Source organism: Brachyistius frenatus, unplaced genomic scaffold (genome assembly GCF_029030835.1).
Source record: "Brachyistius frenatus isolate BFR_SWC_R1_liver_20210118 unplaced genomic scaffold, ASM2903083v1 Contig_315, whole genome shotgun sequence".
Taxonomy (NCBI): Eukaryota; Metazoa; Chordata; class Actinopteri; family Embiotocidae; genus Brachyistius; species Brachyistius frenatus.
In genome coordinates this window covers 267,961-292,537 of record NW_027210914.1, presented here as the reverse complement: position 1 = coordinate 292,537, position 24,577 = coordinate 267,961, and the positions used below count along the sequence as shown (strand labels likewise).

At 44.8% G+C, this 24,577-nt stretch overlaps 2 protein-coding genes and 2 non-coding genes across 5 annotated transcripts; 1 reads left to right on the top strand and 3 right to left on the bottom strand.

Moving 5' to 3' along the window:
• Nucleotides 1-877: 877 nt before the first annotated feature.
• Nucleotides 878-9,330, bottom strand: st6gal1 (ST6 beta-galactosamide alpha-2,6-sialyltranferase 1). 2 transcript variants are annotated; one of them, XM_069723074.1, is made up of 9 exons: nucleotides 9,091-9,330; nucleotides 7,836-7,948; nucleotides 7,290-7,496; nucleotides 5,119-5,487; nucleotides 4,758-5,022; nucleotides 4,441-4,538; nucleotides 3,295-3,396; nucleotides 1,757-1,931; nucleotides 878-1,256 (listed from the first exon to the last, which is right to left on the bottom strand). In XM_069723074.1, the coding sequence occupies exons 2-9, from the start codon at nucleotides 7,932-7,934 to the stop codon at nucleotides 985-987; spliced, it is 1,587 nt and encodes a 528-aa protein (XP_069579175.1). In that variant the 5' UTR covers nucleotides 7,935-7,948; nucleotides 9,091-9,330; the 3' UTR covers nucleotides 878-984. The 2 variants fall into 2 exon arrangements, with proteins under 2 accessions (XP_069579175.1, XP_069579176.1); XM_069723075.1 differs by having other exon boundaries at nucleotides 7,836-7,922.
• Nucleotides 9,331-10,543: 1,213 nt separating this feature from the next.
• trnae-cuc (transfer RNA glutamic acid (anticodon CUC)) lies at nucleotides 10,544-10,615 on the bottom strand. Its single transcript has one exon. It is a non-coding gene; the product is annotated as a tRNA-Glu (tRNA).
• A 452-nt stretch (nucleotides 10,616-11,067) lies between these two features.
• On the top strand, nucleotides 11,068-11,139 carry trnaw-cca (transfer RNA tryptophan (anticodon CCA)). The gene has a single exon. It is a non-coding gene; the product is annotated as a tRNA-Trp (tRNA).
• Nucleotides 11,140-13,383: 2,244 nt separating this feature from the next.
• Nucleotides 13,384-17,114, bottom strand: ncf1 (neutrophil cytosolic factor 1). Its single transcript, XM_069723100.1, has 11 exons — nucleotides 17,009-17,114; nucleotides 16,727-16,807; nucleotides 16,559-16,634; nucleotides 15,524-15,689; nucleotides 15,366-15,424; nucleotides 14,837-14,959; nucleotides 14,622-14,729; nucleotides 14,369-14,486; nucleotides 14,119-14,232; nucleotides 13,755-13,927; nucleotides 13,384-13,677 (listed from the first exon to the last, which is right to left on the bottom strand). The coding sequence occupies exons 1-11, from the start codon at nucleotides 17,075-17,077 to the stop codon at nucleotides 13,523-13,525; spliced, it is 1,242 nt and encodes a 413-aa protein (XP_069579201.1). The 5' UTR covers nucleotides 17,078-17,114; the 3' UTR covers nucleotides 13,384-13,522.
• Nucleotides 17,115-24,577: the final 7,463 nt, after the last annotated feature.

Below are 24,577 nucleotides of genomic sequence, written 5' to 3'. Positions count from 1 at the left end.
CTCACACACGTCCTCACATACGTCCTCACACACGTCCTCACACACGTCCTCACATATGTCCTCTCACACCCGTCCTCACACACGTCCTCACACACGTCCTCACACGTCCTCATCCGTCCTCACACCCGTTCTCACACATGTCCTCACGTGTCCTCACCCGTCCTCACACCCGTCCTCACACATCCTCACCCGTCCTCACACACGTCCTCACATACACGTCCTCACACACGTCTTCACACGTCCTCACACACGTCTTCACATGTCCTCACACACGTTTTTATGTACTGCTAGTTAACGACTTCAGATTTACCACTTATTTCATCAAATAACTAAATTTAAATAAACACAATTATTCTTTAAATTTAAATAAAGGACCATACCGCTGATTCAGTATTTTAGTCCCCTAACTGTGTCCTCAGTGTGACTGATGGAGGACAGGAGACGGAGACCAGAACTAGAAGTAAACGGAGATGAGTCCATTCTCCAGATACAACAAACGTTCTCTTGGACGAAGGATGAACAGGGGAAATTTTGATGGTCGAAAGGTCAAAGGTCACAGTGATTTCACTGAACATGTTTGAACCCCCGAATTCAAACAGTAATTATAAAGTCTTTTCTCTATTATATGAATGTGGAAACTGACAGCTGATTGGGTGGAGGAGGGAAACAACCATGAGGGGTCAAAGGTCAAACAGATAAACTGCTGCAGTAACAGGAAGTGTACGTGACTTCAGGCAGTTTTAAAAACCAGCAGTATGGTCCTTTAAAGTTTAACAGGAACGCCCTTATAAGGAAAAATATATGTGTATAGAGGAGACACGTCTATCTACTGATTGGACTGCATTGTGTGTGAGAGAAACAAATGTGTTACGACGTGTGTTGACAACATGAAATATTTATGTTTGGGCAGTGAGTAAGAAGTCTTCATGCGTGCTCGTTCTTCATGCAGGGTTCTGCAGTGTTTGTGTTTGTGTGTGTATCCAGTCAGTGGTCTGGTTCTCCTCCAGCGGTCTGGCTACAGTTCATCTTCCTGAACCCAGGCAGAGTGACCCGTCCGTGGGTGTAGACGTCTCGGTCGGAGCCCTGGTTCATGCGCTTCACCAGGTTCTTCTCGTACAGCAGAGGGTGGTAGGCGCCGAGCGTGCAGGCGGCGTCGTAGAAGCGCTGGTAGTAATGGCAGAGTTCTGTCTTCCTGCGGGACGGCAGGAACTCGTAGACGTGCACCACCTCGCACAGTGACATCATCAGAATGGTGCCTGAGCAGGAAAAACACCATCCGAAGTATGAAGCAAAACATCCGACTGGAGGAGAAAACACAGCCTCCATAAACCTCCATAAACCTCCACCCTCAGCCTCTACCCTAAACCTCCAACCTCAGCCTCTACCCTAAACCTCCACCCTCAGCCTCCACCTTAAACCTCTACCCTAAACCTCCACCCTCAGCCTCAACCTTAAACCTCCAACCTCAGCCCCTACTCTAAACCTCCACCCTCAGCCTCCATCCTGAACCTCCACCCTGAGTCTCCACCCTGAACCTCCACCCTCAGCCTCCACCCACTTCCTGGTCTCAGATTCTTTTGCAGCTCCTCCAATAGCTCTGTCATTTATATTTCAGTCCTGACATATTTACGACCTGTTTAAGTTCACAGATCTGTTTTTAAAACTTTACCTTCAAGCTAAAAGCCAGAAGAAATCAAAGAAAAACTGTACACATGTTAATTTCATGTGTAGCTTGACGTGTTGTCGTTGAACGCACCGAGCAGGCCTGAGGACGGAGGGTTCTTCTGGATGGGCTCGGCCATGTTGTCCTGTATTCGCTGCCAGACCTGCCATTCAAAGCGAGGATGTAGGATGTAGAAGGGCTGAAGGGGGTGGAGCCTCCGGTAACGCTGGTACTGGGAGAAGATGGGGTAGTCTGTCCTGTTGAACCACTGGAGGACGGGGACATTAGGACGGGGAGACAGAAGTGTCTCAGAGCGTCCAACAGCAACTAACCCGTTATGTTCAGGGTTAGTTTAGTGCTGGTTTAGTGGTTACTAACCCGTTATGTTCAGGGGTAGTTTAGTCTTAGTTTAGTGGTTACTAACCCGTTATGTTCAGGGTTAGTTTAGTGTTGGTTTAGTGGTTACCATCCCGTTATGTTCAGGGTTAGTTTAGTGTTGACTTAGTGGTTACTATCCAGTTATGTTCAGGGTTAGTTTAGTGTTGGTTTAGTGGTTACTATCCCGTTATGTTCAGGGTTAGTTTAGTGGTTACTAACCTGTTATGTTCAGGGTTAGTTTAGTGTTGGTTTAGTGGTTACTATCCAGTTATGTTCAGGGTTAGTTTAGTGTTGGTTTAGTGGTTACTATCCAGTTATGTTCAGGGTTTATGTTCAGGGTTAGTTTAGTGGTTACTAACCCGTTATGTTCAGGGTTAGTTTAGTGCTGGTTTAGTCGTTACTAACCCGTTATGTTCAGGATTAGGTCAGTGTTAGTTTAGTGTTAACCAAACCATTATGTTTAGGGTTAATTTAGTGGTAACTAACCTCTTATGTTCAGGGTTAATTTAGTGGTTACTAGCCCGTTATGTTCAGGGTTAGTTTAGTGGTTACTATCCCGTTATATTCATAGTTAGTTTAGTGGTAACTAACCCGTTATGTTCAGGGTTAGTTTAGTGTTGGTTTAGTGGTTACTAACCCATTATGTTCAGGGTTAGTTTAGTGGTTACTAACCCATTATGTTCAGGGTTAGTTTAGCGGTATCTAACCCGTTATGTTCAGGGTTAGTTTATTGGTAACTAACCTGTTATGTTCAGGGTTAGTTTAGTCTTAGTTTAATGGTTACTAACCCATTATGTTCAGGGTTAGTTTTGTGGTTAATAACCCATTATGTTCAGGGTTAGTTTAGTGGTATCTAACCTGTTATGTTCAGGGTTAGTTTAGTGGTAACTAACCTGTTATGTTCAGGGTTAGTTTAGTCTTAGTTTAATGGTTACTAACCCATTATGTTCAGGGTTAGTTTTGTGGTTACTAACCCGTTATGTTCAGGGTTGGTTTTGTGGTTACTAACCCATTATGTTCAGGGTTAGTTTAGTGGTAACTAACCTGTTATGTTCAGGGTTAGTTTAGTGCTGGTTTAGTGTTTACTAACCCGTTATGTTTACGTGTATTTGTGTTGGTGACCGACGTTCATGCAGAGACTCGTGCACTTCAGAGGGAGAGAGCGTTATTTTTAAGAGCTACATTTTACAGAAGCACTAAACGTCTCACATGCAGACGATCAGTTCATAACAATACAATAGTGTAAACATTACCTGTGTGAGGTCAGCAGAGAAGGGGGCGGGGTCCCAGGCCACCAGAGCACCAGAGCTGTACAGAGAACTGGACAGGAAGCGGTGGTCATCGGACGCCATCACCTGTTGGACAGGTAGACAATCATTTTTAAAATACACCATGGTGTGACGGTTTGTTTTAAAACTAAATGTTCACTTTTAGGTTTTTTCAATCGTGAAAAAACTGCAGGACTAAAAATAAAAGGGCAGCTTGATAGTTACCACGGCAACCAGTCAGCTCTTCTTGTAATCTTTAAATGTGGAGAAGAATCACTAAAATAAAAGTTCACACTGTAAAAATGTGTCTGATCTCTGACACTGCTCGCAGTTAATCTGGGGAATATTTTATCATAAATTATTTCGTTTGTAAAGTTTCACAGAAAATGTTAACTGTTGGTGAAGCTGCTGATTTAACGTGTTTGTTTGAATGAAATTAACAAATTTCATCATAAATTCAATTTTTTTCAAATAAATTCACAGCAGTTGAAACAAACAGGAACCGTTGTAAACCGTTTACATAAATATATAAATGTAAATCTGAGTATCATTTCTTCTTTTCAGCTTGAGATGAGAATGCAGAATCAGAAAATAAAAACAATATTTGATATTTATTTAAAAAATAAGAATAGAAATGGTTCTTTAAACTTTAAAGTCAAAAACAGGAAATTAATGTAACACTTTATTTTGGTAGTCTGATCAGGAAGTTCCTGTCAACATAAAACATGAGCCTGTTTCATTTCTGTTTCTGCTGCAAAGCGTTGGATATAAAATCGTGAAGTTTGTTAGTGGACCTCTGAACTGTTCCAGCTTCTCCAGTCAGAACACACATGAAATAAAATATCACATGTTGTGTTATTATTATTATTATTATTATTATTATGAGGTCATGAAAGGTCAAGGTTTTCAGGATTCGATTAAATATGATCACATTGTTCCTTCAATTCCTGTTTCTGAGGATTAAACTGAAAAAAAACAAAAAACAAGCTGTTTGTTTTGTTGTGTTGGATTCATGAATAAATAAGCAAACAACTTAGTTTCTTGTTTTGGATTATTCATAAAATATAAAAAGGAACAGATTATCTGCTGCTGGATAGAAACTAACACAAACAGTGAGCCGCTGTTTGTCACCTGAGAGTTGATGAGGCGGACCGAGGTTTTGGACCCGACGTCTTTCTCGTAGCCGGCGGTGGGCGCGGCGTTGAAGCGTAGCACGGCATCATGGGAGTCTGCAGATTAATAAAAGACAGAAGAAGTCAAACTTCCTGAGTTTCTGCTTCTGGAAATAACTTCAACAATATTTTCTGTGTCAGCAGACGTCACATGAAGCTCTGAATAAAGAGTTCAGTAACGGCTTCATGTCATTCTGATGTTTTCTGACATCAGTAGCCTCTCCTCCTCAGTAGCCCCTCCTCCTCAGTGAGTTGAAGAGGAGGAGTCTTCCTCACCGATCTCTCTGCCCAGTCCGGAGTAGCGCAACGACCCTGCCGACGAAACCACAGCACAGCTCCTGTACGGCCCGAGGTCAGAGGTCAGTGGCTTGGGTGGCAGCTGGGCGGCCCAGGGCAGTGCCGAGAAGGGCTGAAGGTCAGAGGTCAAGGTCATGACCTCAACCTGGTCTTTAAGTTGGCAGAGAAGCTCGGAGCCGCTCAGTTTCGGTCTGCTGGCGACGCCGCCGGGGCCTGACACATGGACTCCATATTTATTCATGGCCTGACAGAACCAGAACCAGAACCGGTTACAGAAGATGAAGAACATGTTGGAAGTTCAGGGAATCAAAAAAACAACAGGGGTCAGACCACCTCTCACCTGGTAGTTCTGCACCACCTTCCTCAGCCTGTTTCCCAGCATGCTGCTGGACATCTCATCGTCCCACACTTCTCCCAGCAGCCCGTGGGGTCCGAAGAACTCGGCGTCCCCCCCCCTGCCACTCAGCTCCCCCCTCCGTCGCCCGCCAAACAGGGTCTCCAGTGCCCGCGTGAAGGGGCGGGGCAGCAGCCGCGAGAAGAAGCCAGAGGGCTCCCGCTCCCTCGTCCTGCGCTTGGACGCCGAGACGCCGGCTTCATGGGTGTGGTTCATGGAGGAGAGGACAGGGATTGGGCGGTGAGGGTCACCTGGGACAACACCTGGCAGCTTCTGAGGGTCGATGTACATGGGCTTGGCCCCGCCTCTCAGCACCTGTCGGAGGGATGATAAATGAAATAAAAACCATTTTCACTGGATTATATTCTGTTACAAACATTGTTGTTCCAACTGTCGCAGAGTACAGGATGCATGTCGCATGACGCGGTACACATGAAGCAAGTTGCAGTACGCATGACACAGTATGCATGTCGCAGTACACATGAAGCATGTCGCAGTACGCATGACACAGTATACATGTCGCAGTACGCATGATGCATGTCGCAGTACACATGTTGCAGTATGCATGGTGCATGTCGCAGTACGCATGGTGCATGTCGCAGTACGCATGATGCATGTCGCAGTACACATGACGCAGTATGCATGGTGCATGTCGCAGTAAGCATGGTGCATGTCGCAGTACACATGATGCATGTCGCAGTACACATGTTGCAGTATGCATGGTGCATGTCGCAGTACGCATGGTGCATGTCGCAGTACGCATGATGCATGTCACAGTACACATGACGCAGTATGCATGGTGCATGTCGCAGTATGCATGGTGCATGTAGCAGTACGCATGATGCATGTAGCAGTACACATGACGCAGTATGCATGGTGCATGTCGCAGTATGCATGATGCATGTCACAGTACGCATGACACAGTATACATGTCGCAGTACGCATGATGCATGTCACAGTACACATGACGCAGTATGCATGGTGCATGTCGCAGTACGCATGGTGCATGTCACAGTACGCATGACACAGTATACATGTCGCAGTACGCATGATGCATGTCACAGTACACATGACGCAGTATGCATGGTGCATGTCGCAGTATGCATGATGCATGTCGCAGTACGCATGATGCATGTCGCAGTACGCATGATGCAGTACGCATGGTGCATGTCACAGTACGCATGATGCATGACGCAGTACGCATGTCGCAGTACGCATGATTAATGTCGCAGTACGCATGTCGCAGTACGCATGATTCATATCGCAGTACGCATGTCACAGTACGCATGTGATGGAAAAATGATGAACTCATTGTCTATCTGTTGCACAACATGTTCTTATTGTCTCAGACAGGACATGTTCTCAGACAAGATGTCTCAGTGTCTGGATCCTGTGACCTACGACCTCACTTAGTACTATCTGTCCACAGCATGATCTAATTTACGACATCCATATGTTAACGGAGGAGGAGACGCTGAGCAATGCTGGACATCTTTCTTTGAGTGTACATGTATTTGCTCCTTCTTGCAAGAATAAATGTCCGATGTGTTTGATTTTGAATCAGCATGTTGCATGACGCAGTATGCATGATGCATGTCGCAGTACGCATGATGCATGTTGCAGTACGCATGACGCAGTACGCATGTCACAGTACGCATGTTGCATGACACATGACGTGTCACGGGAAAAATGTCACAAGATTGAACTTTAATCCATCAGCCAAATCGTTGAAATGAAAGAGAGAACCTCTCATCGAAGTGACTGTTGGACCAAAAACTGAACGTCAGTAAAACTGTCGTGGAGACGAAGCGATATCGACATCGTCATTTATCACGTCACATGGTGATCATGTGATGATCATGTGATGTTCATGTCAGTTCAGAGGTTTCTCTTGTTAAAAGACAGTTTGTTCCAGCAGCTTGTTCATGTAAGAATTGCAGATTTGTTTTTTTGTTTTCTTCTTTCATCTCCTATAAAAAAAAATCTCATTGAATCCATTCTTTTAGCACCACAATCAGCAGATGATCAATATGATCAATATGAAATGATAGGATTGATCTAAAAAGAAAAACAACTTTAATCTTGATCATTTCTGTGTTTTATCATCATCAGCTGACCTTGATGACAGAGTGCGCCCGAGGCTGAGCTCGGGTTCGAGCTCGGACGCCAAAGATGGCGTCGGTGACGGGCACGCTGTTCTCAGCACAGAGGGCGTAGAGCATCGCCATGGAAACGCAGAAGAAGGCCATGCAGAGCACACCGCGGCGAGCCCGCCGCCTTAGACGCCACAGCAGGCTGACCCGGTCCATCGCCGCCCCGGGGATCTGTGAAGGAGACAAGGCAGGACGGACAGCAGTGAGGGACCATTTTAAAACTGTAGTTACAGAATCTGAAAACATCTTCTACTCTTTAATTAACATTTAGATCATCAGATTATCTGGAGGAGGAAGAGGAGGAGGAAGAGGCACTGATGTTCAGATGGGTGAGGACAGTGAGGACGATGACATTATGGACGGTGAGGACAATGAGAACATTAAGGACGGTGAAGACATTAAGGACAGTGAGGACATTAAGGACGGTGAGGACATTGAAGTAGGGTGAGAACATTAAGAACATTAAGGACGGTGAGGACATTAAGGACATTTAGAATGGTGAGGACGTACCTTGTAACTCATGGTCAGGTGTGTCAGCTGTCGCTGTGTTGTTGTTGCTAAGAAACGGACTGCCGTCTTCAAGTGTCCCTCATGTCTCTGTGGACACATGGACCTCCAGAAAACTAATAAGAAGGAGTGACTTTAGCTAACAACACCGAGATAACTGATGGACACATTTTATTCACTTTGGATTTGATGAGAGAAGTTGAATGGGAGTCTATGGAGCCGGAGGCTTTTTGGAGCCGACCTCTAGTGGCACTCGCTGGTATTGCAGCTGAAGACACTTCTGCATCAGAACCATTTTACAGACCTGAAGCTACGAACTCTTTTAGAAACAGTCTGAGGTTTTATATCCAGTCTGTGGTCAACCTGATGTACTGCACCTACAGGGGGCGCTGTATCAGTCAGGTTTGGCTGATATCTCCGCTATAAAAAATATTTTTTTCATGTCTCTGAGTCTTCTTTTCAAAATAAAAGCATCTTTTGATGTCTCCACAGCAACAGCCAGACCAATCATCACAAAACCTCCCTTTTCTGATCTCTTCATCCGATTCTCAAGAGATTTAACACGCAGCGTCTTCACGACCATCGGGGGGCGCTGAGACTGAACGCCTTTTCGATAAGTTGACTTACGTTAAACAATAACTCAAGAGATATTCTGGTTGTCTGTTGATCAATCTATTGATTGTATTGATGTATTGATCACAGATGTAACGTTGTGATCTACGAGCTCGATCACTTCTGATTTACTAATATCAGTTTTTGATCACATGTCCACCCTGTCTTCACTGTCTCCGTCTTTATGTCCTCCTGAGAGACAAAGAAGACATCCGGAGTGCCAAATTACAACACTTCAGCCTGAATTACGAATAATATTATAATAATAATTAATAATAAATAAATATTGTAGTTATAATGAATATAAATAAATATTGTAGTTATAATGAGTATAGATACATATTATATTTATAATTATTATTAATACATAAATATTATAGTTATAATTATTAATAATAAATAAATAGAACAGTTATCATTGTTATTAATAGATAAATATTATAATTATCATGAATAATAAATATGAGCTGGCCTACATTTCCCACCGTGATGATTCAGATCAGGTAGAAATGATATTATTGATAAATTAATCCGGATATGGATCCTAACGAGGCCGTCACAGATCGATCAGATCGATCAGAAAGCTGCAGACCGCCGCGTTCTTCGGTTTGTCCGCGTGCTGTCGGTGCTGCTGTTGTCCGCTGACCTGCAGAGAAGTGATGCTCCTCCGTCACCGGCCGTTCCTCGGATTTATCGACGCTCCGGCACCGAACAGCTCGTTGCTCCCGCCGCCATGTTCCCGGTGAGTCCCGTGCGTCGCGGTGCCGCTGTCCGTCCGTCCGGTCCGAGGCCGCAGTCGGTGTCCGGTGACATTTGGAGCAGTATGACCGGGAGCGGCGAGTCGTCCTCTCCGTGTGAGCGCACAGGCTGCGGCAGCACCGAGCGGCAAGTTAGCGGTGAAAGGAAGGACGCGTTTCCGCTCAACTTTCAAAATAAGATCCCATTGAGCCCAAACTATTTTTTTTTTTTAATACACTTTATTAACCCCCGAGGGGAAATTTCTTCACTACAGCAGGGGGGCTCTCAGGGGGGAGATGCTGCAGCAGGCTGCCACTAGCGCGGCGCCAGGTAACCTGACCTGAGGTGCATGTTTTTGGATGATGGGAGGAAGCCGGAGAACCCGGAGAGAACCCACACAAGCACAGGGAGAACATGCAAACTCCGCACAGAAAGGCCCAGGACCGGATTCAAACCCGGAACCTTTTTTGCTGTGAGGTGACAGTGCTAACCACTGCACCACCGTGACGCCCTTTAATAAGAATAAAAGGTGATTTTTTTTTTCTTTCTTCTGATATAACTTTGTAGAGTTCAGACAATAGATGGCTCACTTATTAAGGAACACACGGGGCACCATCCATTGAAATGAGATAACACATTCAACACCTTCATTGTGTTTTGGCCTAGTTTAATAAAACAGGCTCTTTGTTTGTTTGTTTATTTGTTTGTTGACAATGGTGTTTAGATGAATGATGTTGGTGGGTGTAAGAAGAGAGAAAAGTGGAAATAAAGCAATGGAACAAAGACGTTTGTTGGAAAAGGCGGTGATATAAAATAATGCGGAGTGTCGCAGGTAGCAGACATTTATTAGATGGAATAATTCCAATATAAACAAACTATTTTGTTGATGAGAAGAGGTAAACATTTTCAAATGTTTACAAAAACATGTCGGGAAAAAAATCACCTCCTATCTGCACAGATGTGTTTCAATTGAAATACTTTCATTTGTTTTCTGACATATACCTGTTTTTAAAAAACAAAAACGTTTACTTTGAAGGAATAGAATAATCCCCTGACGTCCGGTTCTCTCGTGCTCCAATCTGAGCACCTTGTCGAGTCTCTGCAGCAGCAAAGACACGCAATGTGTCTGCAGAAGAGGAGGGAAGGCGAAGCCATCCTCTCCGGTTCTACAGTCTGTTTATTTACACCGATACAGATCCGTTGTTGTTATTTTGCTCTCATTTCATCCAGATAAGAAAATGTACGTTTGCTGATTACAGAGGAGGAATCAGTGCAACACAGTCACATATTTGACCCAGAAAAGGTCAATTTGATGTACGGTAATAAATACAACCGATTATGTCGCGATAAAAAAAGAGCAGTTCCCTGACCGGGAATCGAACCCGGGCCGCGGCGGTGAGAGCGCCGAATCCTAACCACTAGACCACCAGGGAAACATAAGTTAGATTGATCACTACACTATACAAACATAGATTCTGCCCCTATAGGATGGAAATGTCAGAACTATGTTATACACATCCGCGGCGGCGGTCATGTGTAGCTAATACTAATACCGTAAACTCACTCTTATATTCAGTGACGTCACTCTTTCATCCCTGTCGGTCACATTCAATTGGTGGGCTTATTTGGTGGGTCGTCAGTTTAAAGGAACTACTTTTCTCCCATTAGTTCGTGCTAACGGCAGCTGCTGCTAACCTCGCTAGCATTAACTGGATTGAGGTCCAGATCGTTTCACTCTTCATCTGCAGATGTTGTGTCCACTAATTATCGGTGTTTTTGCGGAATTTGAATGCTTATTTTTTTTTATTTTTTTTTTTACACAAAACTGACATGAGGTCTGCCTGTTCACATATACATAAGTTTACAGTATTTCGTATTTATATGAGACCTCGTGGCGCAACGGTAGCGCGTCTGACTCCAGATCAGAAGGTTGCGTGTTCAAATCACGTCGGGGTCAAAATTATTTTGTTTTTCACTCCGTTTGGTTCACCAACTGTAATCCATGTGATCAATGGATATATAGGAATAATATGGAGAACAAAACTCGTTCATAAAAACATCTGTAAATATAAAATAAACAAACACCGAAGTAAACTGGCTTAGTAACAGATGCTTGAGTAAATAGGGAAATACTTAATTATTACAATTTCAATAATTATTTAAATGTGAAGAAAAAAAATATTTCGACATTTAATGACTAAATTAAAATTGAAATAATAATGAAATAATACGAAAAATAGTTTTTACTTATAAAGCATTTTTCAAGTCTTCTGTTACAGTCGATCACAGTAAACGTCAAATAGAACTCGTCAACAACATCCTGAGATCGGATTCAATTCTGACAAATTACACCTTTAAATTAGGGTTTCTTCAACCTCATTCAGTTTACTGCCATTTTTTCACAATTAAATCATTCTTGTGAAGTCAAAATGCCAAACAGGACCTGTTCTAGCTTCCTACATGTGTTTTCTCTACTTTTGCTCAACCAACTTACAAACATTTAGTTTTAGACAAAGACAATCTTCACATTTTGGTTTAGTGATTTGGTGAATTACTAAAACCGAAGATCTTTAGATCGATCATGTCCAAATAAATCACTTCTTACTGGTAGACGTTGTATTTTCTTTGCTTCCTCTCAGTGTTTCCTGATACGACCACTAGGGGTCAACATAATACAACAGAACACCAAAACAACTGTCATAAATATTCTCTACAGCACCACATGTGGATTCCTCCGCAGCTGAAGGTAGTCCCAGGAAGTGCTCTGTTGGTTTAATGAAACCTGCAGGAGCTGTGTGGTTGAACATGTGTGTAACGTGTGTTTAATGTGCGTAACATGTGTGTAACATGTGTATTAACGTGTGTAACCTGTGTGTAACGTGTTTAACATGTTTGTAACGTGTGTGTAACGTGTGTAACGTGTGTTTAACTTGTGTAACGTGTGTATCATGTGTGTAACATGTGTGTAATGTGTTTTGCACGTGTGTAACGTGTGTGTAACATGTGTGTAATGTGTTTTGCACGTGTGTGTAACATGTGTGTAACGTGTTTTGCATGTGTGTAACGTGTGTGTGTAACATGTGTGTAACGTGTGTAATGTGTGTAAGGTGTGTAACATGGTTAACGTGTGTTTAACTTGTGTAACGTGTGTATCATGTGTGTAACGTGTTTTACACGTGTAACGTGTGTAACGTGTGTAACATGTGTAACGTGTGTGTAACGTGTGTGTGTAACGTGTGTTTAACATGTGTGTAACGTGTGTAACGTGTGTGTGTATAACGTGTGTGTAACATGTGCAACGTGTGTGTAATGTGTGTGTGTGTGTGTGTGTGTGTGTGTGTGTGTGTGTGTGTGTGTGTGTGTGTGTGTAACATGTGCAACGTGTGTGTAACATGTGTGTAACATGTGTATTAACGTGTGTAACGTGTGTAACCTGTGTGTAACGTGTTTAACATGTGTGTAACGTGTGTTTAACGTGTGTAACATGTGTTTAACATATGTTTAACATGTGTAACGTGTGTTTAACGTGTGTGTAACATGGTTAACATGTGTGTAACGTCTGTTTAACTTGTGTAACGTGTGTATCATGTGTGTAACGTGTTTTACACATGTGTAACATGTGTGTAACGTGTGTGTAACATGTGTTTAACGTGTGTAACATGTGTGTAACATGTGTAATGTGTTTAACACGTGTGTAACGTGTGTATCATGTGTGTAATGTGTTTTACACGTGTGTATAACGTGCGTAACATGTGTTTAACGTGTAACATGTGTGTAACATGTGTTTAACGTGTGTAACATGTGTAACGTGGTTAACATGTGTGTAACGTGTGTGTAACGTGTGTAATGTGTTTAACACGTGTGTAACGTGTGTAACATGTGTGTGATGTGTTTTACACGTGTGTAATGTGTGTATTACGTGTGTAACATGTGTTTAACGTTTAACATGTGTGTAACGTGTGTGTAACTTGTGTTTAACGTGTGTAACGTGTGCAACATGTGTTTAACACGTGTGTAACGTGTTTAACGTGTGTGTGTGTGTGTAACATGGTTAACATGTGTGTAACGTGTGTTTAACGTGTGTAACATGTGGGTAATATGTTTAACGTGTGTAACGTGTTTAACATGTGTGTAACGTGTGTATAACGTGTGTGTAACATGTTTTTCTGACAGCAGGAGACTCAGAAACACAAACACTTAGTTGGTTTTGGTCTTTTCATGTTAATTGACAGTAAAAATACAAAAAGGCATCTTTAATCTTGAAAGTAGTTTTCACAGCCTGACACCGTTTTAATCCCCGCCTCCTTCCTGTCGATGGGGTTGTTCCCCCCTGGCGGTGACTAGCAGGCGGAGCTGGAGCGGGTCTTGTGGATGCTGAGCTTGTTGCGGGTGTTGTCGGTGCAGCGCTGCAGGATGAGCTCCGGACTCGGCCGCGGAGGGACGAGCGGCGCCTCCTTCAGCTCGCCGTCGGAGCCGGAGACCTCGGGGACGTTACCTGTCGGGGGGAGACGGCAGCGCGGTCAGGTGTTTCACTGGGGGGGCTGCAGATAAGCATAGACATGCGGGTCTTACCCTGGTTGCTGCGCTCCCTCAGCGGCGACTTGGAGGAGGAGGAGTTCCCGACCGGCTCCACCTGGCGGCCAGCCCTCTGCTGCAGGTGGCGGCGGCTGTTCCTGCGGTAGGCGTCCTGGGTGAGGCGCTGACGAGCCCGGCTGTGGATGCTCTTCACGTTCCTGATGGTGGACCTGAGACAGGAAAACACGGAAGAGCTGTGGTCAGCTGACTGCTTCCTGTTTCTGAACGTTTATTCATCAATCAACAGGAACCATCTTTTATTTTATGGAAACAGACTGACAACAGAAGTTCTTCTGATTTAGACGATTACTCATTTCATGTGATTTAAAGGGGACACCACAGAAGAAGAGCAGAGACGTACCTGCGTGGTGGAGGTCTGTGTCCCCTCAGGTGAGTCCTCTGAGCTCCATGTGTCTCTGTTCTGCCAGCCGGCTGCAGGAACATGGAGGGGAAGTGACCCGTGTCGTCTCCCTTCCTGTTCACACATGAAGTCAACCAGTTACCATGGAAACCAGCGGGAGCATCAACCATTACCACGGAAACCAAGAAGGTCACAGCAGATACTGACAAAGAGTGAAAACCAGACGTGTGTGTGTGTATATCTTACTTACCTGACCACCCACCATCCATCTAGTAGTTTATGAATGACCTCTATAGTCTCTCCAACCTCCAGACTGATTTCATCCTCCTGCTCAGCGATGTAGTTCTGAACGGTGACATGGAGTTCTCCTGGAGACACACACACACACACACACACACACACACACACACACACACACACACACACACACACACACACACACACACACATATATATAATTTTTTTTTTTTTTTTACCATATATACATACACACACACTCTCACCTTCGTAGTCCGGTTCTGCCTCCTCGGTCTCCTCTGGTCCGTCCAGAGGTTCCAGGAAGGACGCAGGAATCCATCCTCGTTTGGACTCACACTGACAAAACCACCAACCTGAACCCATCACAACCCATCAGAAATCATCAGAAACCATCAGAACCACCAACTTCAACCCATCAGAACTCATCAGAACCACCAACTGGTTCTGGTTCTGGTCTCACCGTTCTGGTTCTTCTCTACGATCTCCAGCAGGTCTCCGGTCTTCAGGTCGATCTCATGTTTGGACGTCTTCTTGAAGTCTGAAATCACTCGGTACGTGTCCAGGATGATTGGACCGGAAATATCTGAAGGACACATTACAAACAAACATTACAAACACAAACATAAACAATACAAACACAAACATTAAAAAACATGAACACAAACAATACAAACACAAATGTTACAATCATAAACAATACAAACACAAACGTTACAAACATAAACACAAACATAAATACAAACACAAACATTACAAACACAACACAAACAATACAAACAAACATTACAAACATAAATACAAACATAAATACAAACACAAACATAAACTCAAACATAAACACAAACAATACAAACAAACATAAATACAAACACAAACAAACACAAACATAAATACAAGCAATACAAACAAACTCAAACATAAACACAAACATAAATACAAACACAAACAAACAAACCCACCATGTGAGATAAACTAAAGTTGTCACTCACCCGATGCGACGCCTCTGTTCAGCTCTCTGGACACCACAAACGTCTCATTTCTTCTCAGTCTGCAGAGAACATTCTCATGTTTCATGTGTTCTACGTGGAACCGTGTGATGTTGCGTGTAAACATGTTCCTGTGATGTTGCGTGTGCTGGTGTACTCACGTGTTCGGGGCCGGCGGGTTCTCGTCCTCCGATCGGACCTTGAAGAAGTCAGTGAGGTGTTTGCAGCGGGAGATGTGAGGCGGCAGGTTGAGTAGAGAGCTGCAGTACTCAGAGAGAGTCGTCCTCCTCGTCTCTCTGGACTTCTGACTGTCCACCCAGCGGGGAGCTGAGGATACGGACAGAAGGACAGACAGAGGGACAGTCAGTCAGAGGCACAGACAAAAAGACAGATAGAGGGACAGTCAGAGGGACAGAGACAGACAATAATAATCATCAAGCAGTAATTTATTGACCAGTTTAATAAAATGTAATGAAATAAAGTAAAATAAGTAAAATTAAAATAAAATGAAGTAAAATTAAATTGAATAATTATTGTATAATATTGTTGTGTAATGTGAGTTTCTACAGACTTCAGTTGTGTTTTCATGAAAACAGGAACAGAAAACAACACCTGGATTAGAACAGATGAACATTTTCACTCTCGCTGCTGTTTTAATTTTTTCCTCCGAGACGACAAGAAAATGTACGAGAGTGAAGTCTCAGTGGAGGTCAGGGAAGTTGACCTCTGACCTCTGTAATGAGGCTGCTGATGGTTTACTTCCCGGAGTTCAACCGTTTCATCACATTTCAACACGTTGAGTTCAGATGTGATGAAAAGGAGAAGTTTAACTGACAGGATGACAGGATGTGTGTGTGTGTGTGTGTGTGTGTGTGTGTGTGTGTGTGTGTGTGTGTGTGTGTGTGTGTGTGTGTGTGTGTGTGTGTGTGTGTGTGTGTGTGTGTGTGTGTGTGTGTGTGTGTGTGTGTGTGTGTGTGTGTGTGTGTGTGTGTGTGTGTGTGTGTGTGTGTGTGTGTGTGTGTGTGTGTGTGTGTGTGTGTGTGTGTGTGTGTGTGTGTGTGTGTGTGGTGTGTGTGTGTGTGTGCAATGTGTGTGTGTGGTGTGTGTGTGTGTGTGTGTGTGTGTGTGTGTGTGTGTGATGTGTGTGTGTGCGTGCGTGCGTGTGTGTGTGTGTGTGTGTGTGTAACAGAGTGTACCTGGCAGTGAGGGGATGATCCGGTCCCTCCTCTCTATCTGTCCCGATTCGATGGGAAACATCTCCTTCAGAGATTTCTGAGAACAAACACGACACGAGACCAGAGACAAGTTTCAAACTCTGCAGCTCCTTCAGTCTCCCAGAGGCTTTTATTTTGTAGGAGACTCACGTGGAAGGTGTGGATCTCCGGGTACGTTCTGTAGATGAGCTTCTCAGAGAGGTCGCTCCATTTCACCATCAGCATGTACACCTGCACATATATGAAGTTAACATGTTATCAAGTTAAAGCTGGACACAGCGTGTAGACCGGCACATACATGATGCAAACATGTTTTCACAGCAGAACATATGAAGTTCGCATGTTAAAAATGTCTTGAATGTGAAGGTTTTCAGAGAATTTGAAGTTTTTATCAGAACTTTTGTCTGAAGAGTAAAAAGTTTTCAGTCTTACGTAGTGCTGACTCGGGAAGAAGCGTTTCTCGAAGCCCAGCAGTTCCACATGTCTGACGAAGACCTCCATGATGTGACGCAGCGATACCAACAGCACGGAGTCTTATATACTGTGTGTGTGTGTGTGTGTGTGTGTGTGTGTGTGTGTGTGTGTGTGTGTGTGTGTGTGTGTGTGTGTGTGTGTGTGTGTGTGTGTGTGTGTGTGTGTGTGAGTGTAGTTCCTCTTTCCACGTCTTTGTAAATCTTTTAATTTCATCACACAAGAACAGAAACAGGAAACACTGAAATAGTGTCACATTCACAGGTTTACTGTCAGAATGAACATGTTATTAGAACACTGGATCAATAGAATTTTAGATTATTAGAACATTAGAGTAGATTATATCAAATCAAATCAGATGAGATTAAATTAGATCAGATTAGATCATATTAGATCAGATCAGATCAAATTAGATTAAATTAGATCAAATCAGATGAGATTAAATTAGATCAGATTAGATAATATTAGATCAGATTATATTAAATTAGATTAGATCAAATCAGATTAAATTAGATCAGATTAGATTAAATTAGGTCAGACCCTCCGCAAATCGCCACCTTAACGTGGTGAAGGTATTTGAGTGGTTCAGTGATCTGCGAGCTGTGTTGTTGGGTCATCAGCTCCTGGTCGGGTTTCTCAAGGCAAACTGGTCTCAGGGGAGATTCCAGACTAAGAGCGGTTCAAAAAGACCCTCGATGAATAGCACTCTGAGGTCACCTCGCCCGGGTCAGGGAAACCGGGGTCTCCATCCCGGAGACAGACCCAGGAGGAGAGGTCACTGGCGAGCGTCTGATGGCCGGGCCTTCGCCCATGGGGCCTGGTTGGGCTCAGCCCGAAGAAACAACATGGAGCAGCCACCCTGTGGATCCACCAACCATCAGGGTCGGGTGCATCTATTTGTAAATAGACCAGCTGTAGGGACGCGGAACGTCACCTCGCTAGCGGGGAAAGAGCTGAAGCTGGTAAAGGAGGTGGAGCAGGAGGTGGAGCAGTACCAGCTAGATATAGTTGGGCTCACCTCCATGCACAGCATTGGCTCTGGAACCAAGCTCCTGGAGAACAGCTGGACTTTATCCTTTTCTGGAGTTGCCCAGGGTGAGAGGCGCCAGTTGGGAGTGGGGATACTCACGAGCCCCCGGCTGAGCGCCGACGTGTTGGAGTTCTCCCTGGAGAACGAGAGGCTCCGCCTCCATGCGTCTGGGGGCTGCAGGGAGGAAGACTCTGACTGTTCGTGCTTATGCACCAAACGGCAGTTCGGAGTATCCGGCCTTCTTGGAGTCGGTGGAAGGAGTCGGTGGGAGGAGTCCTGGAAAGGGTGCCGCCTGCCGACTCCATAGTTCTCCTGGGAGACTTCAATGCTCATGTGGGCAACGACGGAGAAATCTGGCAGCGGGTGATTGGGAGGAACGACCTGCTGACCTGAACCCGAGCGGTGTTTTGTTACTGGACTTCTGTGCTAGCCACGGTTTGGCCATAACAAACATCGTGTTTGAGCATAAGGTGGCTCATAAATGTACCTGGTACCAGAACACCTTAGGTCGGAGATCAATGATCGACTTTGTAGTCATATCATCGGATCTGTGGCCGTATGTCTTGGACACTCAGGTGAAGAGAGGAGAGCTGTCAGCTGATCACCACCTGGTGGTGAGTTGGATCAGATGGTGGGGGAGTCGGCTGGAAAGACCTGGCAAGCCCAAACATGTAGTGGGAACGTCTGGTGGAGGAACCTGTCCGGGAGGTCTTCAACTCTCACCTCCGGAAGAACTTCTCACATCCCGAGGGAGGTTGGGGACATGGAGTCTGAGTGGACCGTGTTCAAAGCCTCTATTGTAGACGCGGCCGCTCGGAGTTGTGGTCAGAAGGTCATTGGTGCCTGTTGTGGCAGCAACCCGAAAACCCGGTGGTGGACACCGGGGGGGGGAGCTGTCTGGTTGGCTCAGGGGTCTCCTGAAGCAGCTGACAGGTACCGACGGGCCAGAAGGGCTGTGGTGGTCGTGAACAAGAAGTTTTGTCGTGGCTGCTGGGATAGTCTATTGATAATTTTCCTCCAGCTTGAACAACGCAGAAATGAGCCCCCATCTTTTGCTGAGTTGCTTCTTCTCCTGCGTACTGAAGAGGATAAGCAAGCAAGTAAAGTAACAAGAATGAAACAACATCTTGGGATCACAAAACCCAGAGCTCTTTCACATTTGCAGAGCACATGCATTCCAAGCATGGATAGTCCTGACAGTGATGCTTTTTCTGCTGCCACTAATAACCTCCAGAAGCAGATCGCAGATCTCCAGAGTCAAATAGCAGAATTAAAATCCTGCAGCACTGCAAAACCTGAAAAAAGAGCTTTAAGAGAAACCAACAAACAACAACAAAAGACAAAGATGAACCAGAAGTGAAAGAAATCAAACAAATCACAGCCAAGTTGCCTAAGCTTAAGCTGTGGTATTGTTTTAGTTGAGGCAAACAGAAGAGCGCTTAAAGAAAAGCAGCATACATGGGAAATTCACCACAACACCCCTGACCTGCTGGATTTAAACTCACTCAAGCTTCCGCTGAACGTTGAACAAATAGAAGCTAGGGATGAACCACGTCCCAACCTAACAAAGACTAAGAGGGCTATGAGCTTAAACAATGGAGTCCACGGCAATAGCAAATTGCCTAGCTGACTTGTAGGGAGGAAGTGTACAAGCAGAGTGACTGTTGATGGAGTAGATTGCAGTTGTCTTTTGGATACAGGCTCACAAGTCACCACTATAGCCATGGCCTTCTACCAAAATCACTTGTCTGAACGCGCCATTAAGATCATTTCTGACCTTCTTGAAGTTGAAGGAGCTAATAGCCAGACCGTTGCATATCTTGGATATGTGGAGACCAAAATTAAATTCTCCAAAGACTTCCTTGAGACTGAACCTGAAATATCCACCCTGGCACTGATTGTGCCTGATCTTCGTTCAAATAGTGACATCCCACTGCTAATTGGCACAAACACTCTTGACCTCTTATATGACTAGCAGTGTGAAAAACCATTGCCTCATTGGAAGTCCCTTCCCTATGGCTATCGTCAGGGCTTAAAAACATTTGAGATCAGGAAAAAGCAAGCTGATAGTGGTAAGATTGGCTTAGTGAAACTCAAGGGTCGAGCTCAGGAGTTCCTTCCAGCTAACCAGAAGGTGCTGCTGGAGGGTTTTGTGTGTGCCAACCAAGCAGAATTTGAGCAATGGGCACTACTGGAGCAAACAACCAGCTCATCATTGCCAGGTGGCGTCTTTGTAGATTGCTGTCTCATCACACTACCAAAGCATGGTCCTTATAAAGCTCCAGTCCTACTCCAGAATGAGACAAGTCACAACATTACTCTCCCAACCAACTGTGTAATTGCCAAGCTAGCTACCCCTGATTGTGTCATCTCAAACCCTATGCCAGAAGAAAGGAGTGACCAAAGAACATCTGCTAACTGTTCTGCCCAGCAGCAAGCTTTGGTACTTCACCTCTCACTGAAGAATGGAAACAAAGAATTACTCAAAATTTGAACAATTTCTCTGATGTGTTCTCACACCATGATCTCAACTTTGGTCATGCAACCAAGGTCCAACATCACATACATCTTAAAGATGAGACACCATTCAAACAGAGATCTCGACACATTCACCCTGAAGATTTTGAAACAGTAAAAAAGCTTCTTCAAGCTCTACTTGATGCAGGCGTCATCAGCGAGTCCGAATCCCCATTTTCATCACTTATTGTGGTAGTGCGAAAAAAGAATGGTGATGTCAGACTTTGTGTGGATTATCGGAAGTTAAATCTGCAGACCATCCGTGATTCCAAATCTAGAAGAGTCCTTCTCAGCTCTTGCTGGATCTCAATGGTTCTCTGTGATGAACCTCAAATCAGGATATTATCAAATTGAGATGAATGACGCAGACAAACCAAAGACAGCTTTTGTGTGCCCCTTTGGGTTCTATGAATTCAGTCGTATGCCCCAGGGATTCCCCGAGCACTTTTCAAAGGCTCATGAAGGACATCAATTTGGATGATTTCATTGTTTTCTCGTACACTCCAAGAGCATGAAACCAGGCTCATTCATGTAGGTAGGTAGGTAGGTAGTTACTTTATTAATCCCTGAGGGGAATTTTTTTTTTTTGCTACAGCAGCATACAGAAGCAATAAGATAATAATAGAATAATAGAAAAGCAACAAAATAGCAGTAAAATAGCAGTACAAATATTAAATATAAAATATAAAATGCACGTATATACAGTAGATTAAGTACAGTATATATCTATATATATTATATACAAACAACCAAGAAACACAGTCAACAGTGTTATTGTTATGTGATGGATTTTGCCAGAGGTGAGTTATTGTACAGTCTTATTGTGGTCGGCAGGAATGATCTCCTGTATCTGTCTTTGTGACAGCGGAGCTGGAGGAATCTTTTGGAGAAAGTGCTCCGCTGTCCCTGCAGCAGGTGGAGAGGGTGGTCAGGACTATCCAATATGGATAATAATTTGTTCAGCGTCCTCTTCAGACTTAACAAACTGGTTAAGAAGGCCAGCTCCATCATCGGCTACAAACTGGACAGCCTGGAAAAGGTGGTGGAGAGGAGGACGCTAAACAAATTATTGTCCATCTTGGATAATCCTGTCCACCCTCTCCACCACCTGCTGCAGGGACAGCAGAGCACTTTCTCTAAAAGATTCCTCCAGCTCCGCTGTCACAAGGACAGATACAGGAGATCATTCCAGATACAGGAGATCGTTCCTGATACAGGAGATCATTCCAGATACAGGAGATCATTCCTTCCCACTGCAATAAGACTGTACAATAACTCACCTCTGGCAAAATCCATCACAGTACAATTACACTGTTGACTGTGTTTCTTGGTTTGTTTGTATATAATATATATAAATATATAATATATACTGTGCTGTATATATATATATATACATACATACATATATGTTGACTGTGTTCTTGGTTTGTTTGTATATAATATATATAGATATATAATGTACTGTATAAACTGTGCATTTTATATTGTATATTTTATATTTATATGTCTTACTGCTATTTACTGCTATTTTATTTATTTTATCTATTATTCTATTCTATTCTAGTATTTTATTCTATTATTTCTATTATTATCTTATTGCTTCTGTATGCTGCTGTAGCAAAAAAATTTCCCCTCGGGGATTAATAAAGTACATACCTACCTACCTACCTACCTCCTCTCCACCACCTTTTCCATACTATCCAGATCGTAGCCAATGATGGAGCCAGCCTTCTTAACCAGTTTGTTAAGTCTGTTGGTGTCACCGGCTCCAATGCTGCTCCCCCAGCGAAGTACAATGCACTGGCCACAACAGACTGGTAGAACATCTCCAACATCTTGCTGCACACATTGAAGGATCGAAGTTTCCTCAAGAAAAAGAGTCGACTCATCCCCTTCTTGTAGACAGCGTTGATGTTGGTCTTCCAGTTCAGTCTGTTGTCATGGAGACACCAGGTACTTATACTCCTCAACCATGTCCACCTCCTCTCCCAGAACTCTCAGCGGTTGTGGAGCTGTCGTCTTCCTCCTGAAGTCGACCACCATCTCTCTGGTCTTGGCCACGTTCAGGAGCAGGTGATTTCTTCCCGCCCACTCCACAAAGTCCTCCACTACTGCCCTGTACTCCTCCTCCCGTCCATCCCTAATACACTGACCACTGACTCCTCCTCCCGTCCATCCCTAATACACCCTACCACTGCAGAGTCATCAGAGAACTTCTGCAGATGTCTTGACTCTGAGTTGTTCTGGAAGTCAGTGGTGTATAAGGTGAACAGGAAGGGAGACAGAACAGTTCCCTGAGGAGCTCCAGTACCACTGACCACCGTATCAGACAGCACACTGCCCAGACGGACAAACTGTGGTCTGCTTGTCAGGTAGTCAGTGATCCAGGAGACGGTGGACGTGTCCACCCCCCACCACCCACAGCTTCTCACTCAGCAGCAGTGGTTGGATGGTGTTGAATGCACTGGAGAAATCAAAGAAAGTGATTCTCACAGAGTCACCGGTTCCATCCAGGTGAGGCTGAACTCGTTGCAGCAGGTAGATGATGGCATCGTCCACTCCCACATGAGGCTGGTACGCAAATTGCAGAGGGTCCAGAGAAGATTTCACCAGCGGTCTGAGGTGGGCCAAGACCAGCCTCTCCAGCACCTTCATCACATGAGATGTGAGGGCAACCGGTCGGTAGTCGTTGAGGCCAGATGGAGTCGTCTTCTTAGGGACTGGAACCAGGCAGGACGTCTTCCACAGGACCGGGACTTCCTCCTGCTTCAGGCTCAGGTTGAAGAGGTGTTGTAGGACCTCGGCCAGCTGGACGGCACAGGTCTTCAGGACCTCGGGGCTGGTGGAGTCTCTCCAGCTGTCTCCTAACCTGGCCAATCGTCACAGAGAGGTGGGTGGGAGGGGGGGTCAAAGTGTCGATGGAGGAAGAGCCCTTTGAGATTGAGGGCTCTATGCAGTTCACCAGGGGGGGCAGAGGGGGGAGGCAGCAGAGGTGTTTGGGAGGTGTAAGGTGTGGAGGAGACAGATGAGGGTGGTGAACTAAACCTGTTGAAGAAACAGTTTAGTTCATTGGACCTCTCCAGGTTCCCCCTGGTTATTCCTCTCCAGGTTCCCCCTGGTTGTCTCTATCTCCCCTTGAACCCAGTAATCTCCTTCATACCGGTCCGCACCTCCCTCACGTTGTTCTGCTGGAGTTTTGCCTCCAGCTTCCTCCTGTAGGAGTCCTTGCACTCTCTTATCTTCTCCTTCAGGTGGCGCTGCACTCTCCTGAGCTCGTCCCTGTCCCCAGACCTGAAGGCTGCTTTCTTCTTATTAAGAAGCACCTTCAGGTCACTGGTGATCCATGGTTTGTTGTTGGGGAAGCAGTGTCCAGTCCGGGATGGTACGGTGGTGTGTTCACAGAATTTAATGTATTCTGTGATACAGTCCGTCCTGCTATTGATGTCCTCCCCATGTGGTCCACACAGCACATCCCAGTCCGTGGACTCAAAGCAGTCCTGCAGGGCGTCTTTAGCCTCCTGTGTCCACCTCCTCATAGTCCTGGTGGTCACAGGCTGCCTCCACACCAGGGGAACATACCTGGGAGTCAGCAGGACCAGGTTGTGGTCTGATCTACCAAGGGGGGGAAGGGCAGTAGCACTGTATGCATCCACGGCATTAGCATACAGTAAGTCCAGAGTTTTATTGTTCCGGGTGGGGCAGTTAACATACTGGTGCAAAGTTGGCAGTACTTCATCCAGACTGGTTAATGTCTCCAGTAACTGCCAAAAATGCACCGGGATGCTTTGTCTGCAGTTTAGCCACAGTGGAGTAGATGGTGTCCACTGCTGCCTCTGCGTCAGCTGATGGAGGAACGTACACAGCGATAACAATGGTGGACGTGAACTCCCTCGGTAAATAAAAAGGGCGCATCCCCACGGCTAGAAGTTCAATGTCCGGGCTACAGAAACGTTCCTTCACACACACGTGGTCGGGATTGCACC

Excerpts from the sequence above, each read along its gene's own strand:
- st6gal1 (XM_069723074.1), bottom strand. The coding sequence starts at position 7,934 with ATGTGTCCACAGAGACATGAGGGACACTTGAAGACGGCAGTCCGTTTC. Across the intron at positions 7,497-7,835 it reads ACCTGACCATGAGTTACAAG|ATCCCCGGGGCGGCGATGGA; the intron begins GTACGTCCTCAC and ends TCTCCTTCACAG. Across the intron at positions 3,397-4,440 it reads TCCGCCTCATCAACTCTCAG|GTGATGGCGTCCGATGACCA; the intron begins GTGACAAACAGC and ends CCTGTCCAACAG.
- ncf1 (XM_069723100.1), bottom strand. The coding sequence starts at position 17,077 with ATGGAGGTCTTCGTCAGACATGTGGAACTGCTGGGCTTCGAGAAACGC. Across the intron at positions 15,690-16,558 it reads GATCATCCCCTCACTGCCAG|CTCCCCGCTGGGTGGACAGT; the intron begins GTACACTCTGTT and ends CCGTATCCTCAG. Across the intron at positions 13,678-13,754 it reads GAGGGAGCGCAGCAACCAGG|GTAACGTCCCCGAGGTCTCC; the intron begins GTAAGACCCGCA and ends TCCCCCCGACAG.